Genomic DNA, 20,240 nt, shown 5'->3' on the forward strand with positions numbered 1-20,240 from the left:
AGAAGCGGTTGCACTTACTGAACCTCCAAAACCACGTCACCAAACTGGAACAGGAGAACAAAGACCTGCAGGAAGCCCTGGATGTTGCGAAGATGAAGAGATTCGATATTGCCAACCTTCCTGAGGAGGTGGTAGCATTTATGATGTCGTGGCCTGTGTGGCCTCATTGTGCAATAATCATTTTGGATGGAGAAACAAATACTTATTGATAATAAGAGCACTGTACTTTCACCTTTCAGAAGTGGTTAGATTTTTTTCTTCTTAACAAACAAACAAAAGACCTTAGTGTGACTTGCAAATGCACTATCTATTCATACAAGTCAGGTTCCTTTATCGTACATGTTACTATCATTCAGACCACACATCTGTGATTTGAAAGTACAGTCACTATGATTATAAAATTTAAGGAAGTCCTGGAGGAAAATTTCTTGGCATACACCCTGTCCTTCCAAGATATTCTATCTTGATGCTTTTTTTTGGCAACACCTCTGGAGTGGAGCCTTTTTTTGTTGCAGCTGTTTCTTTGCCTGGTACTTTCTAAACAAGACTATCCGGGTTTCTTGCTACTTGGGGATCGGTGACTTGCCATACTAAATGCTTAACACTCACATTGTCACTAACAATATCTCATATATATTACCATTGATAGTAGCTAATATATTTTTAACTCGTAATCTGTTTCATTGAATTGTACTGAATTTTCCTTAGGAGCGTGAAAAACTGCTCCAACTCATGCAAGAACTTGAACCTAAACTGAAAACATTGGGCATGGGTAGAATGGAAGAGTACTTGAAATTCAAGGTATTCCTACCACCTTTCTCAATACTAATCAATCAAGTTGATAATGATTAACTAGTGATAACATTTTAACTCCAATCACCATTTAATAATTGTGCTTTACTAACCAATTTTTGCTTGGTAATGTACCCTTCCAATTTGGGGTTGTCACGACTCGTAAGGGTTGATAACGTGTTGAAAACTATTTAAAGATCTTGTAAATAAGGTGATGGTTTGTCAAATATTGTCTTGTTATAGTGTCCAGTTGTGAAGGTCTTGTCTACTTGGTGGTGGTGTTTCACTCTTGTGTTGTGTTCCATTGTTGTACAGTGGTGGTACGGTTGTCTACGGGTAACAGTGATGTTGTCTATTTCATCCCTGTGTTCATGTGAGACCTCGGCAGCCTTGTGAACCTGAATGTACATCCATACACTTGCTGAGGACCCCTTTGGTGTCTACTGTTGAAGCTTTCCAGTGCCTGATCATTTTTCCACTCGGTATACAATGTAACCTGGCCATTCCGTCAAGAACACCGTCAAGTCATCTTACAGTCGACAACACCATCATTACGTCTTGGAACACACTACTGTCTTCATCTGCACCTTAACTTCTCCCTATCTTCCCAACATGATTATAAATGTTTCTTCCTTTCCTTCCACCCTCCAGGATGTTTATTTATGTCATCTTTAATTTCGTTTCTTGAATTTCTTAAGTATGTTTATTGTAGTGTGCGTCTTCGCATGTGTTTTATGTTTGTCACATTAAATTTTTAATGTTTCTTTTACAGATTTGATCTGTAGGAGTTGATTGTTTAATATTAGCATTGTTTTCATGTCTAAAAGTAGATGAGAATTTTCTATGTAGGATATCTGTGTGTGTTTGCTGTCTCTGTTGCACTAGTTGTTAATTTTTTGCACCATAATTTTGCATGGCACCCTGTTGTTTCTCACTCTCTCCCTCCCCTTCCATCTCTCAGATGAGCGATCTTGTAGAGGAGAACAAAAAACTGAAGAACGATATCACCAACTTGCGCCAGGCCGTCGCGGACAGTAATACCGAGGAAGAGTTAGTCAAACAGCTGGACGTGCTCACCGAAGAGCTCATGGTCCGAAGGGAGGAAGTGCGTGGAGAAGTTCTTCCATTTTGTTTGCGGCTTCCGATTATTTTGTTCACACCACAACCTAACATTCTTGTTATTTCTAACACCTTCTCTAAAGGCATGCGGCATCTGCAACTGTTTCTGCACTGAAGCGTTTTTGCTTTAATGTGTAAAACTTGTTATTAGCTGATGTTTGCTAAGTTGCATCTTCATAAGATGAATGAAGCAGGGGTCCAAATTAAATCCAATTTTTTTTAAACTGATTTTTCTGTTGAACAAGAGTAAGGTTACATTTACACTTTGTAAAGTTGGGTACAGCAGAAAAGCTGTTGTTAGTTTGGCTTTTTCAGAATCATCAGCATGTTTTTTTTTTTTAAGTCATACAAAATCAACTCAAATGCATTGACTATTGTTACAACTATATTGTGATTGCTTACTTAGTAATTGTTACATGAGAATGACAGCATGACAAACATTGATTTTGACCCCTGCTTGATTTGCAACCTTGCTTGCCTCATGTTGTAACTTTCATGCGAATCTTTGCATGCCTAATTTTCAACAGCTACAAAGCATTGCTTGATTTTCACTGATATCCCTTTTACTGCTAACTTCCCGTCTAACCAGTACAGATCTGGTGCATGTGTGCACCCTTAGTAAGGCAAAGTCTAACATGTCAATTCTCTATGAAACATACTTCTGGCCAATACAAGCTTCATGCATGGATCAGTGCTCGGCAGGGTTAAGGTTAACAGCTGATAGACTTTTCTCTCAGTGTGCTGCTTGTTAACTTTGTTTCATGCCTTTACTTGCATGCAGTGCATGCCACTTCAGATCTCTAACTTTTTCTCACTCATTCTTTGCAGTGCTTTACTAACTAGTTGAACGATCATAACTGTCCATCACAATAACCAGTGATAGCATTTCAATAACCTGCGTGACCAATGAGAGAGGCTGTGTGTTGGTGAAACATTTGCATTTTCATGTTTTTATTTTGCATTTCTATGTTTTCATCGAGGTTGGCGATGCTATGGGGCAGGTCCATTGACTAGGTCTCTGTGAAAGTTCCTTGAACAGAACATTTAAACCATCAATAAAAAAAGTCTTAAGCGTTCATCACCTACATGTCCAAATGTAGGGCCCATAGTATGGCACATGTGTCTTTTGTTTCAAACAATAACAGTAGCAGACCCTGTGTACAAAACTAGTCAAGTAAAAGTCTAATCAATATGTTACATGTATTTGGATTTATTGTTATTGGAAATATGTATTTTTTATTTATTTTACCAGGAGAAACATATTGTGTACGGGCATTGTAATTTTAATGATTTGAATTTTTTTTTACTTCCTTGGGTCTGTGTTGTCAATTTTCAATATATACTCCATACTTTTAGCTATAAATAATGAGGTACGTGTACATATGCCGTAATGCTAAGGTCTTGACATGGACTAAACTACATGTATTACAACATTTCCTGAAAGTTGCTGTGTCTGGTGGTAAGTCTACAGGATTGGTAATTTAACATGAGTTTTCAAATACATTTTTCTTGCTTCTCTGTTGTGTGGTGCTGAAAACCTGGTGGTTATTATGGAAAATTGAAACCATCGGAAAGCAAGCTTTAAGAATAATTTTGAGTGATTGACAAAGCTACCACAACATTTTTTGTAAGTTGCTGTGTCTAGCGGTAAGTCCAAAGATAGGTCATTGAATAGGAATTTCCAGCTGTTGTGGATTTTCCAGTACTTTTCTCATCATCTCATTATTCGTGATTAAGACACTTGCATGTCTGTCAAAATGTGGGGTATTCTTTCTAATGTGTGACAGGACAAAAGAGTGAGCAGTTTTGTTGATTGACCAATGTTTTTGTGTTTGTTTGTTTGTTTGCAGGTTTTGACCCTGAAGACGTCCATGGTTGACCAGGAAGGCCACATTGAGAACAGTGACCAGTGGGATAAGGAGACCATGACAGATCTGGACCTGTACCTGTACCCACCTGAGTACCTGGAGTCACTGAATGAAGATGGGGAACTCATGCAGGCTTACCTCACACAGAAGGAGACCAACAGGTGGGTGGAGGGATGGGTAACTATGTAACGTTATGTACAGGTACAGTTACAGAGGTGTAGAGGTCCAGACCTGTACCTGTACCTGAACAACAGTTGGACTGGACAAAGTGAACATTGGTTTTCAGTGAAGACAGAGACATGAATAAACAGTGAACAGAATTTTATCTAGGCTTCAGATATTTTATTTGGAGAAACTGCGGATCTCTAAGATGCTGCTGATTTCAGTGCCAATACAAATGTTTTCATCTTTTTTCAGTGGTACTTTTCTATTTTTGTGGTAGAAATAACTTGCTTTTAGTAACAGAATAAGTCAAAAAGATTGATTCTTTGAGTCTATTCCTGTATAGGAATCAGTACATTGATGTCCAGTATTTTGGACCTGTACCTAAATGCTTTTAACTGTATTGTAATTGGTACCCAGTGTATTATCATTCTTCTTGAAGATACATACAGCTGAAAAGAAAGGATTTTGTTTCCATTCCTGCCACTTGTTGTTGTTTACAGTAGCACTTTACATTCTGGACATCCCTCTGTGTGATTGCACTGTTACGTCCTTGACAGTTAATTTTATTATATTTCAGCCATACATAGTATGGTGAAATATATTGTATTCGTAATGTTTCTTCTTTCTTCTTCTTCTTTCTTTCTCCTGTCAAATCTTCAAAGTGATTCATCTCCGCCGTTCCTGGACCAAATGACCTGAAATTTGGCACAGGGGTAGAATGGGCCAATACCTTGATGCTTTTTTTCTCAGTTTTTTCATATCTTCCTCTAAAATGATTTTATTGAGATTTTTTGGTCAATTTTAGACCAAAACTGTATATTTTGGCCCCTGTACCCTGGTATTACAACCAAATGAGCTGAAATTTGACAGAGATGTGCCTTGATAATGCCCCCATATAAATTCGATAACACTTTTGGTGTACAGTACAACAAAATGCTTATTTTTGCGATTTTTTGACCAATTTTTGACCAAAATGGGACACTTTTGGCCCCTGTACCCTGGTATTACAACCAAATGAGCTGAAATTTGACAGAGATGTGCCTTGATAATGCCCGTATATAAATTCAATAACACTTTTGGTGTACAGTACAACAAAATGCTTATTTTTGCGATTTTTTGACCAATTTTTGACCAAAAAGGGACACTTTTGGCTCCTGTACCTTGGTATTGCAACCGAATGAGCTGAAATTTGACACAGATGTGCCTTGATAATCCCTTCATATAAATTCAATAACACTTTTGGTGTACAGTGCAACAAAATGCTTATTTTTGCGATTTTTGGCCAATTTTTGACCAAAAAAGGACACTTTTGGCTCCTGTACCCTGGTATTACAATTAAATGACCTAAAATTTGGTATAGATAGGCATTAGATACTTGGTAACAAGATTCAAGTAAAATTTTTGACATAAACAACTTTAAAATGATTAATTTTGGCACTTTTCTGAGGGGAAATTTGTTTTCTTTTGGCCTCCTGACGTGACCTTCCGTGACCCCGCACAGAGCCACACCTGTGCGCGTCAGCCGGAGAGTTAATTGAATCAAAGACCTAGCCAATCAGCGAAGAGGAGGCCAAAGGCTAATTAATATTCATAAGCGGGGCCTCATGATCCCGTATATAGCAGTGTTCCCGCCAGGGGGAGCGAAGCCCGCCTAAGGCTCTCGCATTTTAGACTATTCAGAAGGCTTTATATTGTATCAGTTCTTAGGGGCATATCTATGATAATCGCAGCAGTCACTTAACTTCTCTTCAGGAGTTTAGCGTAACACTATTTCAGGTCAAACCGTCAAAGGCAACTAAAAACAAACTTTAACATTACTGAGTTCAACAGTACTTATAACTTGTTATCCGAAGTTGAAACGCTAGCGATGGTATTTTCGCTGCGCTGTTAGCTCCGTGCGACTGTTGTTGACGGTCTTATAACGGTATATTTTGCACCCCTGTACCCTGGTATGAGTAACATTTGGTATAGATAGGCATAAGATAGTTGGTAAAATGATCCAAGTAAAATTTTTGGCATAAAGTACTGTAAAACTAAAAGGCTGAATTACAGCACTTTTTTTAGGGGAAAATTGGTTTTCTTTCGTTCTCCATGCCATGACCTTTCGGACGTTCACCCCACAGAGCCGACATCTGCACCTGCGTCTAGCCGGCAGGAAGAGTTAATTCAATTAATGGTTCAGCCAATCAGCGAAGAGGAAAGCGAAGGCTAATTAATATTCATAAGCGGGACCACACAATACGTTAACTTGAAGACTCAGGCCGTACAGACTTCTCGCCAGGATTTTTTCAAAGCGTCGGACAGGGGTAGGGCCACTGTGGCGAAGCCCCCCCGGAAGCTCTTGCATTTTAGACTATTGAGAAGGCTTCTTTTATCAGTTTTTTTAGGGCCATATCTACGATAATCGTAGCAGTCACTTACTTCTCTTCAGCAGTTTGACTTTAAAATATTTCGGGTCAAAGCTTCAAAGACAACTAAAACCTCATAAACAACAAACTTTACTTAGCTCAACAGTATACAAAAATATTGTACGGGTTGCCATCCTTAGTTGAAGCGCTTATTTATAGCGCTAGTATCTTCGCTGCGCCGTTAGCCGCCGTGCGACTTTTGTTGACGGTCTGATATCCCTACGTCGCCGCCTTGCTGATATTCCCACGGACATGTTTCAAGAAAAATACACAGCAAAAAACGCTGTTCTGCGTCAAATTCTATTCTATAAAACATGTGGGACTCAGTGTTACAGTCTAAATATTTTGTAGAAGCACCGCTGTAGGAAAGAAGGTCCAAGCAATGTAAAACATCACGTAGCATGAAGTTCGCTGTCAACTGGCACACAGCACATGACTGTTTGAAACTCTAAGTCTAATCAACAGCCGTGTTTGATTGATAGCCGGCGGTCCTTTGATGAAGTCGGCGAAAGGTGCGTTAATTAGAAAATCTGCGTTTAGTTTTGATACGTAATTATAAGTTAGACAGTGGCGAGAATGATTATTTTCTCATCAATATTTCTCTTCAGAATTATTTGAACTTAATTGTACATCTAAACAATTGGCTTACCTGTGCAATGTTTATATGATTAATCATCATCATCATCGGTCGACGTGATCAAATGTAAACATGTTCGCACATGTTCGCACACGACGGGGTCATACCGCCCCTTTCGGGGTGACATACCCTTTCGCTGGCTAATTACAAGACGGGGATGCGCCAGGTCTCCCGTCCGGGTGAATGATGTAAATCACCGTGTGGCTGATACGGTATGGAGGTTCGCCAGGCCTCCAACCGGGTGATTTGAAGTGAATCACCAACTCCGGACAGAAGGGTTTGCTCCAACCACACCGCACCATCGCACGTGTGGGGGTTCTTTAACGTGCATGGGGTGTGACTCTCCCCATACACGGGACCTCCATTTAACGTCCTATCCGAGGGACGACTCATTTTTCACTTGAGTAAAGTGAGGAAAGTCGTGTAAAGTGCCTTTCCCAAGGGCACAAGACCGGCAACACGGAGGCGGATTCGAACCGGCGACCTCTCGGTCACGGGCCGTATACACTACCACTGTGCTACGCGGCCCCACTATATGATTAATGATCAGTGTACTGAAATCATGTGTAACGTATGGCTCCTAGTCAATAGATCAGCATTTTCTCTATAGTGACCACCTGTCTATAGTGGCCACATTTCCTAGTGCTGTTGTTGTTTGACATAAACTTTGAACATTTAAATTGTAAGTAACTTTAAACTGCCAGAGTTTCAGCCCAATAAAACACTCTCAGCGCCAGGGTATGAACAGACTGACCAGACAGACGAAAATAAATCCTCGAACAAGGTTCAATCGTATCTTCCGGGTCTGGCAGGAAGTTGTTCAACTAACATAAGAATAGGATCGATGGCTGATTGCATACAAAGTAAAACAGTTCAACAGTTTTACAGCTTGAAGAAAACAAACGCTCCTACAGTACCTGCACCTGCTTGATAATTATTAAATCGTATGCCCTACTTGAATAAAAAAAGTTCACTGCAATAATAAATGTACCCACATCACAAGGAGCTTATACTTTTTTAAACTTACACCTAGTTATCGTACTGAAAATTGTTAATGACATTACATGAAGTCATTCAACAATTTTCAGTCATGATGAAAATTTTCTGAATGGAAGGTGTGATTATTGTCATTTTCTGAAAAATAGAAGCAAGCTCTGTTTGGATTCAATTCACAATACCAGTCCACTGTGGGGGATAATGTACTGTAAGGGGATGTTCCATTTTTGCGCAGGGGTGATTTGGAACAGTCCAATGTTGCGTGGGAAGGGGTATGGCTGAAATATGCTGTATTTGCTCTTAAGCAAATGTCGGCCTTTCTAGTTTTCCTTCCCTTTTATAATTTGATTAAGCCACCCTGCACTTTCTCACTGTAATATCCTTGTCTTAATTTTTTAAGACCTTAAGCTCAGACTTATCTAACGTAACTGTATTTCCCAGATTACTAGAGGCTCAGATGCAAGCATCCAAAAAGAATGCAGAGTTCCAAGAGCAGGAGCTGAGAAATGAGATCGCTGCTCTGAAGGAAGAGAACATCAGACAGCAGAAACTCCTGGGACAGGTAACAAGATTCATCAGTATCAGAATACTACCTTATACCCTTCACTATTGCTACAATCACATGATACATGTGCCATCTAAATGTTTGCATCTGTGTGTTCAAAAAATATGCCAGAAGTTGAGAAGCTTTTGTGTCCTGGGACAAAAATTATAGCATAAATTTGTCAGAATTAGAACTTGAAACACTCTAAGTGCGTTCAATTTTTTATGGAAGCCCGTGTGATAACAGTGGAAGCCCAATGTGTTAACTAAAGTTATCATGTGGTCCAGAGTATCCATCTCAAATGTCATTGACATGAATCTGAAAGATTGTGTAAAAAATGAGGATGATTTTTATCTTCGAAAATTCCTTTGACATAGACCATGAAGGATTGTGTGGCTTTGGTAGATTTTAAAAAAAACATTTTGGTCAACTTATGTTGCTTGTGGCATCAGAAGCTTTGTTCTTGATCGTTTCCTTGAATTTTACTGTTTGTTCAAAACCTCCTTGTACAAGTCCATTCTTTTCCATTCTTGCTATCTCCATACAATTCTACCTTGCCACAAATGCTGTGCATAAAGTTCTAATTTGTCTTGCATACATCATGTTTCATTTTCTCTTTCCTTGTTTCTTGAATTTCTTTTTCCTGTCTTTCTTTCCTTCTCTGTGGTTGTTTTTGTATGTTTGGTGTGGACCTGTGCCCACCACACAGCAGACAGATAGGCGAGATAGTGCTTGGTCAGTCCACTACGTTCCAGATGTCGACCAGTCTGTAAGAGTCTTTTAAGATTATTATTTTCTTACTACAAGAACAAAGCCCCTGTCACATATAGCTGACCATCTCCAGACCATGGTTGGGAGTTGATCTCAAGCAGAGTCTTCTGTGGATGGGAGTTGGTTATAATCTGGACTAACTTACTATGAATTCTGACATCTTTCAACTCGGAAGAGCCATAGTCTTCTTAAATGCTATCAGAGGAGTGAACTGGAGCTAGAATAGGATGTATCGCAACTCAAAAACCAACCATGTATCAGGAGTGGTTAGGAGCAAAGTTGTTGGAAGGTGTTGAATATGTGTGACAGGGACTGAAACCTAACTCTAGGCATGCAGAATTAAAACGTTCGGCATGTATGAGAGAGACATTGGAACTGATGTTATTGTGGAATGACCAAGGGCTTTCTTGCATTGTGAAAGTCTTTCTTGTAGATAATCATATTCTATTTGCACCTAGTTTTGTGTTCAATACTAGAATTTAAGATCATGTTATTCCCATGTTCACTGATAACCCCATTTTGACATTTGAAATCTGTTTTGAAGCTAAGACCCACCTAGCTCTTTTCTTCAGTAATGCCATACCAGTAGCTGCAATAGTGACTTGTGTCTCATTTCCATTGTGTACCTTTATGTAGAACTTGCAGCTGACTCCAGAAGCCAGAATAGAGGCCAACCTGCAGCATGAGATCACCAGACTAACTGCAGACAACCTGGTCAGTGCATTTCCTCTTACTACATTCTCATTTCTGTACAAAGTCCTGAGTTCATGATACTGAGCAATACAGATCATAGTTTACAGTGAATTGATCATAAGTGGCTAGGCTAGCAGACACCGAATTGAGAGGACAGGGTTCTTGGTATTCCTTGCGAGACGTTGTATTTAATTTGGAAAGGGAATCATTCAGTGTACAAGACTTTCCTCATCCATGACAGCTGTTTATGTTCAACTGTCTTCTTGTCTTGTAGGATCTGCGGGAGGAAGTGGAGAACCATGAGAAGCAGCAGCGAAGACTCAAGAAACAGATCAAGATCTTGATGAAGAGACAGAACATGCAGGGTGGCGATCAGTGTAAGTATCATCTGTCATCTGTTTTTCAAGAGATATATTTTGACAACACCTTAGGGGTGGTGCCAGTACTACTTTTGGAAAAAAATTGCATTAAGATATATGTGTTGTTAATTTTATTCAAGATTTTAGCTATTTCAGTTCAGTGAAAGATGGTATAAATCATTGCTATGTAATGACCAAATAAAAGACTAAATTTTACAAACTTTAAATCAAACACTGATATTTTGAGATATCACATTTAACCTTGCTCAGGGTTTGGACTTGTCTACTACTGCTTCTGGCATGTGATGTCACTGTTTTTTGTAAAGTTTATCCCTTTGTTCATATTGTTACAGAGATGAACATTGTTTCTTAATCTTTCTGTACAATTTCAGCTGCTTTAACACCAGATGCGGGATCGGAACCATCACCAAAGGATGACGAGGGTGGTCCACACGTGAAAACGAAGGACGACAGAGTCTTCATGGGCATGTTAGAGTACAGGAAGGAGGATGAACAGAAACTCATCAAGAACCTCATCATAGGTGAGTATCAGGATGGGAGGGTGTGTATGTGGAGTTTCAGGATCAGTAGTTGGATTGATGTCAGTGGGTGTGCATGGAGAGTTTATGTGTAAAAAAAAAAAAACTGACCTAAAACTCTTTCATAGAAAGTCATTTCAATTATGTAAAGTTAAGGCTGGGAAGAACTGACATTATGCAATGTATTTTGCTATGTAAAATTGGCTTGTTTGCAAAAATCAATGTAACCAAAACATCACTGTACAGAGATGGTTGTGAAGTTACTGTAAATGCAGAAATGTTCGCGGTGGATTAATGTTCGCGGTTTTCGCGGCGACCACTTTACAGCGAAATTAAATCCACCGCGAACATTTTTCTATTAAGGTATTACACTGCAGTAGATGGTGTTACCGCGAAATTAAATCCATCGCGAAAAGTCATTTTTCCCGCTACCGCAAAATTAAATCCCCGCGAAATTAAATGCATTTACAGTATATCATCTTTGTTCTTACTGCCGTATCAATGAACACAGATTGCCACCAAAAATTTATTCATTAATACCTCTTGTTATCTTGTAAGTTACAAGTCTACATTAGACAAGATGATATGTATTGCACCAATCACTATACTTTTCCTTGATATAGGCCTACTTCTTGTTTTCCTTGCCATCTACTGGCAGAATCCTTTCTTCTAAACCCACTGTAAGTGCCCCTGTTTCAAAAACAAATTGCTAATACTTTCCACAAGTGTTTGCAGTGATGCAAAGGTAGGATAGCCCCATCACTAGCATGTCCATGTACCTCTCACTTCACATTTGAAAAGACACTAAACACATTGAATCTCTTAACAGTCTGAAGCTATATTATGTACAGCAGAAATTAAGACACAGAATGTGATGTCTTATATTATTGGCAACACCCCATGGGTGAAGCTGATCAAATATAACTTCATGTACATGTATATACATGAACGGCAGCTTCCACACTGTCTCTGTTTTTACCTCCGTGAAAATGGAGTTATTGTTTTCAGCATCTGTTTGTCAGTGTTTCTAAATATTTTGGGTTGACATAAGTTAGGAAGACTATGAATGGGTTGTGGTGACATTTTTTACGTGCGTATTAAGTATTGATTTTTCTGTGGCAGATAGCTTTTGATCTTTGGAAAAAGTGGTGTAGGTTTGGGCCCTCTAGTAGCATACTCTGAAACTGCAGGGTCAGTTTTATTAAAATCTTTCACAGCAGAAGAAAAGAAATTATGCATTTTCATAATTTGGACATGTACAAATGTAGGTATCTTAGACTGAGATGTACTCAGATCATGTCAATGTACATTGTAGAAGAGCACCTGAGAATGAATGATGTTGTTTGTTTGAGAACTGTGTGTTTACCCTCTGCAGACCTGAAGCCCAAGTCAGCTGTGAACATGCTGCCTGGCCTGCCAGCGTACATCCTGTTCATGTGCATCCGACACGCAGATTACATTGGAGATGACAACAAGGTCAAGTCCCTCCTCACCGGAACCATCAACGGCATCAAGAGAGTCCTCAAGGTAATAAATTCAACTATCAATCCTGAAACTTTAGCGTGTAACTTTTGTTTTTGTGGTTTTTGCAATGACTACTGTACTACAGAATTGTTTCAACAATGAATTTCAAACAAAGCAAAAGCTACCTTTTTTCTCCTATCACAAAATAAGACCACCATGAAAGTAAACAAGTATACAGTACTCATTGTGTATGGCCTGTAGTTTACTGTAATGTCATACAATGCATTGGGAACAGTGGCTCTTATTTTGATCATGACAGGGTTGGCCAAGTCCACTAGCCCTATTGTCCACAGCAAGTGAAAGTGGTGATCGGGCAAGTGCATGACCTACCTGACTTGTCCGATCGGGCAAGTAAGATTTTCCATTGAGTGAGCATTTCATATACTTTTTACAGTGATGACATTAAGCAATGGTCAACGTACAAAAATAGAAGCACTGATAAGAATTTTATTGGAAGTGAAAATGCATATAAAAGTGACATTTGAATTTTGGGCAAGTGAAAAGTTGGTTCAGGCAAGTGAATTTTCTTTGTGCTTGCCCGATAAGACAAGTTAATTTCAGAAAACTTCTCCATCCCTGCATGAGTTTCAACATTATCTTTTGAGCTTGTATCACATTGTCCCTTTCCACCTTGAGGCATAGTGAGTTGGCTAAGTAGGAACCCTTTCCTTTCCAGATGACTTGTAGGTTGTAACTACCAGTAGGATCTAGATTGTCTATAATAATACAACTGTACATGGAATAGACCTAAAGTATCATACAGAGTATTTTTCTTTCTTAAAAAAGATACTCATTTGAGTCTATCCAAAACTAATTCTGGAAGAGTCATGGTTAATCTGATACTTTATGCTGTGTCATATTGAGATCTATTTTTAGTACAAACTGATAATTCTCGTACTTCGCCCAATAGCAAGCTTGCTACGGTGGGCAGTGGTGGGACCTGCAAGTATGGCTCCTTTGCCATTGTTCAAGTGTCTTCTTTTGGCAATATTGAAAACTTTGCTCTTTTTCTAACTTAATCTATCCTTTTGTAATGACAAGGGAAGAAATTGCCTGTTTGTGCACTATGTAGATTGTTTTTTATCATTAAAGAGTAAAGTATATTGGTGTAATATTCAAGCTATATATTGTGCATTCTTCCCTTGAATTACAATTTGATAGTTCAAAGAAATCATTCTCTTTCTCTTCGTAGACTAACATCCCACTCTTTGCAATGTAGTCATGTGTCTTATACATGACTATCATACTTGGTCATTCCTTCTAAAATAACTAGAATATCTGAAAGGTTTGCAAGAATACCAGAGAAAATATGAATAATACAAACATCAGATTTTATTTCTATTATTCTTTTTTCATCAATGGTTTTGATTTGAGTTATTTTATGCTTCATATCTTTTTTTTTTTGCTTTACTGTTGTGTCTCAGTTCAAAAAGATGCTTTGTAATATCATCAAAAAATGTTTTGGATAAAACTTCTGAAGTCTGAACTCACCCCTACATTCTTCATGCCCTACTTCCCTATAATAATTTACACAGTTTCAAGCTGACACTTTATATTCATTCCAGTAATCATCTGATATTTTCTCTGAAATGATTCACCTCTGTCAGTTCCAGACATGTAAGAATATTGTCTTGCTGAAGGGTCTCTTATAATCTGTTGTATTTTCTGTTGGAAACAGAAGCGGAATGAAGATTTTGAGACGGTATCCTTCTGGCTGGCCAACACATGCAGACTACTCCACAACCTGAAGCAGTACAGTGGAGAGGAGGTAAGGCTGGAAGGTTTACCTTATATGGTATGGAGAGGAGGTAAGGCTTGAAGGTTTACCTTATGTGGAATGGAGAGGAGGTAAGGCTTGAAGGTTTACCTTATGTGGAATGGAGAGGAGGTAAGGCTTGAAGTTTTACCTAATATGGTATGGTAGGGAAGGGAGTAAGTCTCAGTCTTACCTTATATGGTATGGAGAGGAGGTGAGGCTCTAAGTTTTACCTTATATGGAAGGGAGAAAGTCTCGATTTTACCTTATATGGTATGGGGGGAGGTATGACCGTCTTGGTTTTACCTTATGTTTTTTTGCCTTATATGGTATGGATAGGAGTTATGACAGTCTCAGTTTTACCATATAAGGGATGGAGGGGAGCTCGAGGGAAGATTCTAAGGTTTACCTTATATGGTATGGAGGTGAGGTATGATGTCATATTGAGATCTATTTCTATGTCAGTCTCAAGGTCAAGTGTCATTGCTAACAAGTGTCGTTGCTAATATGCTTTGTTTTCTGTCCAGTCCTTTGCCAACCAGAACAACAAGCAGCAGAACGAACACTGTCTGCGTAACTTTGACCTGACGGAGTACCGACAGGTGCTGAGTGACCTGGCCGTGCACATCTACCAGATGATGATCAAGATCATGGAGAGTAAACTGCAGCCCATGATAGGTATGGTGTCCTGCTAGCTAGGAATAGTTTCAGGGTTAAATGTCCAAGTTCATATGATATTACAGTTTTTTGGTCATGAAGCAGGTCCCAGACTGAACCCTTTGTTTTGCTCCTCCAGTCCCAGGCATGTTGGAACACGAGGCCATCCCGGGGGTGTCAGGTGGTGCCCGCCCCTCAGGCATGAGGCAGCGCACTCAGAGCATCTCCGATGAGATGGGGGGGAGGTATACCCTCAACTCCATACTCAAACAGGTCAGTTCGTCAGATATCCAGATACAAGTACAGTACAGGTCCAACCTGTTAACATCACTTTGAAGTTAAAAATCTTAATTCAAATATGAATTATCTATTCCAAGCAAAATTTTCTCTTCTACTAAGCATCCAACATACAAGCATGTAACATATTCACCTCTTACATCACAGCATACTTGTGCTTGTGAAATTACAAGCCAAAGAAACATAGAGCATTTGCAGACAACTGTCAGGCCTATTGAGTGATATCATCTTACATGTCGGAATTTCTTATGAAAACAAACAATAATCTTTTTCAAATCAAATCAACTTAAATTCTACCTCTCTAATAAGCATCTAATATGTTGTATGAACTTATAGCACCCTTTGTACATCGTCTTACTTAAACCTTATGATCAAACTAATGCCCAAATTTACATGCTTATTTTTTTTTTTAGAAGGATCGGTCTCTCATTGACCGGCCACTTCTTTAGGGTGACTATGTGCTGCTAGGCACTGTTACAGGCTCAGCATAGAATATTGGGAAATATTTAACATTTGCTTGCAAATGTCCAGCCTCATGATTTCATGTCTCTGGCTGTTGTTTTTCCCTGCAGCTGTCGGTGTTCCACAGTATCATGACGACCCACGGCATGGACCCTGAGCTGGTGAAACAGACCTTCCGCCAGACCTTCTACATCATCGGGGCAGGCACCCTCAACAACCTGCTGCTCAGGAAGGAGATGTGCCATTGGTCCAAGGGCATGCAGATCAGGTAACCTGACTATACCATGTCGTTGTATCGCTTTCTTTTCTTATACGATTGACTTAAACAAAGTTTAATCAGATTCTGAAGAAGGCAACAGTAGTCATTGACAATTTAATCTGTGTATGACTTTGTGATAGAAGAAAGTTTAGCATTTTACTATAAATTAATCTATGTAATATACTATATGTTGAGAGAACAGATTGTGATTTTTGATAGCCTTTGCAGGGGCCAACGGTTACCATATTTTCTTTTTGGATAACAAAGTTCTTTGTACACAACCAAATGCTTCATTCAAGACTGATGTTTTGGTGACAGTCTGTTATGCACTATTAACTAGATGTTGCTGCTTTGATGTTTTGCATATGACATTTTATCTTCACCTCAACCCAATGTGTGCTGCCATCTTATCTACTTGTCCACTTTAGGAAGCCAAAATGCTTTTCTGTTTGGGAATCATCTGATCAGAAGAGTTCTCTTTTTGGTCGTCGTTGAAGTAGCAATGGTTATGACATGTTCTATCCCAATGTTTTGCAAAATACTTTTCTGCTTGGGCATCATCAGAAGAGTTCTCATTTTGGTCATCATTGAGGTAGCGTTGGTTGTGACGTGTTCCATCCCAATGTTTCACCAGATACAACGTGAGCCAGTTGGAGGAGTGGTGTCGTGACCACCACCTGTCGGACAGCGGTGCCATCCAGTCGCTGGAGCCGGTCATCCAGGCCGCCCAGCTGCTGCAGGTCAACAAGAAGACGGAGGAGGACGCCAAGGCCATCTGTGACACCTGCAAGAAACTCAGCAGTCAACAGGTCAGGCTTCACCCTAAATTTTTAAATCTTCTCCGTGGTTTTATTTTTGTCTCCACTGAGAAATCATGACACACAGATATGTGATTTTGTTATGTAGAATCTAATTGTTGCTGTAACCGTAATTGTTTCAGATCATCAAAATCCTGAACCTGTACACTCCTGTCAACGAGTTTGAAGAGCGGGTGTCCATCTCCTTCATACGGATCATCCAGGCCCGTCTTAAGGAGCGGAAGGACATCCAGAGCACCCTCCTCCTGGACACCAAGTTTTCTTACCCCGTCACCTTCCCCTTCAACCCCTCTTCACTCCAACTTGACTCCATCCAGCTTCCGGAGGCTCTCAACGTTACCTTCTTAAGAAAAGTATAAGGACGTCCTGCATGCAATGGTGTTACATGTCATCTCATAAGCAAACCCACCCCTCCATTAGAATGGTTCTTCCCATTATTGTCTTGGAGTAGGTCTACAACTGGCCACATCCACTTTCTACAAAGGGGTGGCAAACACAGCTCAGCACATGCAAAATAGATAGATGTAACATTCTATACCAGAGTGGTCACCTACTTGCAACATTTAACCAATGAGCACTCAGGACACCGTAGAAGATGCTGTTACAGAAGGATCGTTGTAATTGGTTGGTTGGTACAATGTTTCAGGTGGTGTGATAGGGTATGTATGATCTGAGCTATCCAATCAGGCTTTAGTTTATATGTAGCTGGTTTTGTGACTGAGAGTATGTGATATTTGTGTGTAGAGGAATATTTGAGCAGTAATTAGAGTTGGAAAGATTTGTACAGGTGAAAATGGAGCTGGAAAAACAATCTTTTGCGGAAAATAAGCCATGTAGGTCCAATAGTAAATGCAAATGTTAGAGTATTGGCTCACTACATGTAGGTTGCCACTGACTTGCACAGCAAGTATGAATGTTACATAGGAAAGCCAAGGTCCTGGTACAACATGTTTTACAGTTAGGCAACATTTTACAGCAGTCACTATTTTTATCTCAGTGATATCTCATTAATGTGAGTAGATATGGCCCAGCACTGCAAAAATGTAAGTCTTCTTGCCATTTAAAATTTTGTGATTTAAGTTCATTATCTATGTCCTGGAAAGTCATGTCATATATATACACAGTATAATGCCCGCTGGGTAGTTAAGAGGGTTTTCTTCACTTGCGGGCATGACCCCTATATGGGACACCCTTCACGTAGCGGGCTAGTTTGGGGCACGGCCGGTCACAGGATTTCTTAAGTTCAGAATTAAAATCAATCTGGGACCCTGCAACAGATAAACCCCATAAACAATCTGTGAATTTGTGCCCCCTGTGTATGGCAGTCCACCGGGAAAAAATTGTCAGCAGTGGACATGTAACCATAGCGTAAGTTGGCTCTTTCCTTTTCAAACAATACTATACTCTGTATGTGAATGGAGTTTGTCTAAGCAGTTTGAACCTGTATAACCTCTAATCATGGTACATTTCATTGCATTGCAGTATTATAGTCAATTACACTACCGTAAAGATGCACTAAGTGTTGGTACAGTGTACTGTAAAACTAGTTACTTTTTACCATAGTGGGATACATTATGTCGGAGATGTGAATCAACTTTGCTGGCAACAAAGATTTATTACTTCTTATTTCAAAAACATGAGAAAAGACAGATTTCTGATCAAAAAAAGATAAAGGACAATGGTAGCTAATATATTCATTATGTATTAATAATAAAGCAAGTTATATAGACAATGGATGGTCTATGCTTTGTATAGGAAGGTGAAAGGAAGAATTTTCAATTGTTTTAGAGAGATTGTAGCAAATTGTGGCTGATGTACATGGAATATTCTATATGCAGTGAATCAAGAAGAGTGATGGTAGAGAGGTTTAGAAAGATGTTCCTAGAGTGTAATAGTGCAATTCTAACATTACAAATGTATGGGATGAAAAGATTTGATATTGTGCAATGAATTCTGCTGATTATTAAAGAAAACGTGATGACTTGTTAGAATGTTGACAGTGACAATAGAGAAATCACTGCGTATTGTCGGGAACTTTCATACATTCTCCTTTTGTGTCGTGGGTAACTATCGTTGATTGTGAATTTACAAGCAGCTGTTGATAGTGGTAGTTTCCCCCTATCAGATATTGTAGCTGTAAAGTCTCCAAAATAGAGTCATTTTACACTAGCTCGAAGCAATCTGGAAACAGTTCATGACCAAAAGTTTAAAAGTATGACGATTTGAAAATACACGTCGTAACAGGAAAGTTGTTAGACACTGGTAAATATGCAATAGCTAATGCTAACTGGATATCTCATACTGATTTATAAATGTTTTTTCGACTGGGTTTTACTCTATGTAAAACATTGCTGCAAATGTGGGTTGGGTTTGATATGCATGCCGAGTAGATAGTTTGTATGCGTATTAGTCTTGATCGTAAGGTTAGGTGCAAAACGGTCCTGGATATTTTATGTTTGTATTGTGCTAAGAAAATTATTTTGCTATCTACGTTTTTTTTGTACAAAACCCAGGTGGTTTGTTTGTTAATTGAATTAGTAGCAATTCCTGCTCCTAACCCCCTTTCAAAATATTTGAACCTTGACCTCAACAGTCATCATCCAATCAAAATGCAGCAGCATAAGTATAGAATTGTGTACATCAACAAAAGATAACAGTTGCTTCAAGCCATATTTGATGCCACTTTATTGCTGTGCTACAGAAAATGGAAGAAAGCATTAAAACATGTAGTAAAAACACTTTATTGACACAACTTGCTTGTGCCCAGAAAGAAACACATTGCGTCTGTGATTATATATAACCAAAGCGATCCATAATGATTTACTGTGATATATATGTATAATGCAGTATACGTTTGAGCCGGGAATCCTCTTGTGTATATTGGGTAACGGGTGCTGTTCTTGTGGATTAATTCCTATATTTATCGGGGATACAGGTGGATAATATCCTGATATTTATGATCATGAATATAGAGTGTTGATCTGAGGTTTTCTTTGTGACCCAAGCTTGCAGTAGATGCTGTTGATTTGTACATGTTTACATGGCAACTATGTGTAATGCAGTCAGAATCATGAGATAGATTAATACACATTGGAGAAGAAAGGAAATACAGATGTTTGTATGTGTCTCTTTTTGTTAGGCTTTAATGTTTCTGTAACTATTCTAGTCTTAAGGACTAAAACTACTTGTAACACCTGTCATTACTACTACAACTGCTATCACCAGTGCCTGGTACTGACTGTAGGAGTTGCAGTAATAGTGATTGTGTAATATACTGTAGTAGCATCAGTACATGTACATTCATCATCATCATCGCGGGCTGCTTGCCCGGACCAGGTCCACCCTCTCCTTCCAGACGTCTCTCTCACCCATAACGTAATAACGTTCTTGAAGTCCACAACCCTTCGTGTACATTAGTTAAGCTATACTGGTATTAGTAGCAGTGTAGCAGTAATGGTAGGAGTATCCGTGCAGTAGTACATGTAGTTATAGCGGAAGTTGTATTAGTAGTAGTGTAGCAATAATGTTAGGGCAGTGTACACTAAGTAGTAGTCCCTGGCAGCAGTGCAGTACGCC

The 20,240-nt window shown here is 39.2% G+C and overlaps 1 protein-coding gene across 1 annotated transcript in view; it reads left to right on the forward strand.

The window, feature by feature from the left end:
• LOC118412422 (unconventional myosin-Va-like) overlaps positions 1 to 19,775 on the forward strand; it is a gene marked incomplete in the record, with an annotated part of 62,600 nt that extends 42,825 nt beyond the window's left edge. The window contains 15 exon segments of the mRNA XM_035815272.1: positions 1 to 128; positions 1,754 to 1,897; positions 3,762 to 3,940; positions 8,427 to 8,547; positions 9,239 to 9,298; positions 9,937 to 10,014; positions 10,268 to 10,370; positions 10,745 to 10,894; positions 12,267 to 12,418; positions 14,094 to 14,183; positions 14,699 to 14,849; positions 14,968 to 15,101; positions 15,698 to 15,855; positions 16,481 to 16,655; positions 16,787 to 19,775. Coding sequence (XP_035671165.1) covers positions 1 to 128; positions 1,754 to 1,897; positions 3,762 to 3,940; positions 8,427 to 8,547; positions 9,239 to 9,298; positions 9,937 to 10,014; positions 10,268 to 10,370; positions 10,745 to 10,894; positions 12,267 to 12,418; positions 14,094 to 14,183; positions 14,699 to 14,849; positions 14,968 to 15,101; positions 15,698 to 15,855; positions 16,481 to 16,655; positions 16,787 to 17,023 — 2,060 coding nt within the window.
• Positions 19,776 to 20,240: the final 465 nt, after the last annotated feature.

This window comes from Branchiostoma floridae, chromosome 3 (assembly GCF_000003815.2).
Source record: "Branchiostoma floridae strain S238N-H82 chromosome 3, Bfl_VNyyK, whole genome shotgun sequence".
NCBI classification, from domain to species: Eukaryota; Metazoa; Chordata; class Leptocardii; order Amphioxiformes; family Branchiostomatidae; genus Branchiostoma; species Branchiostoma floridae.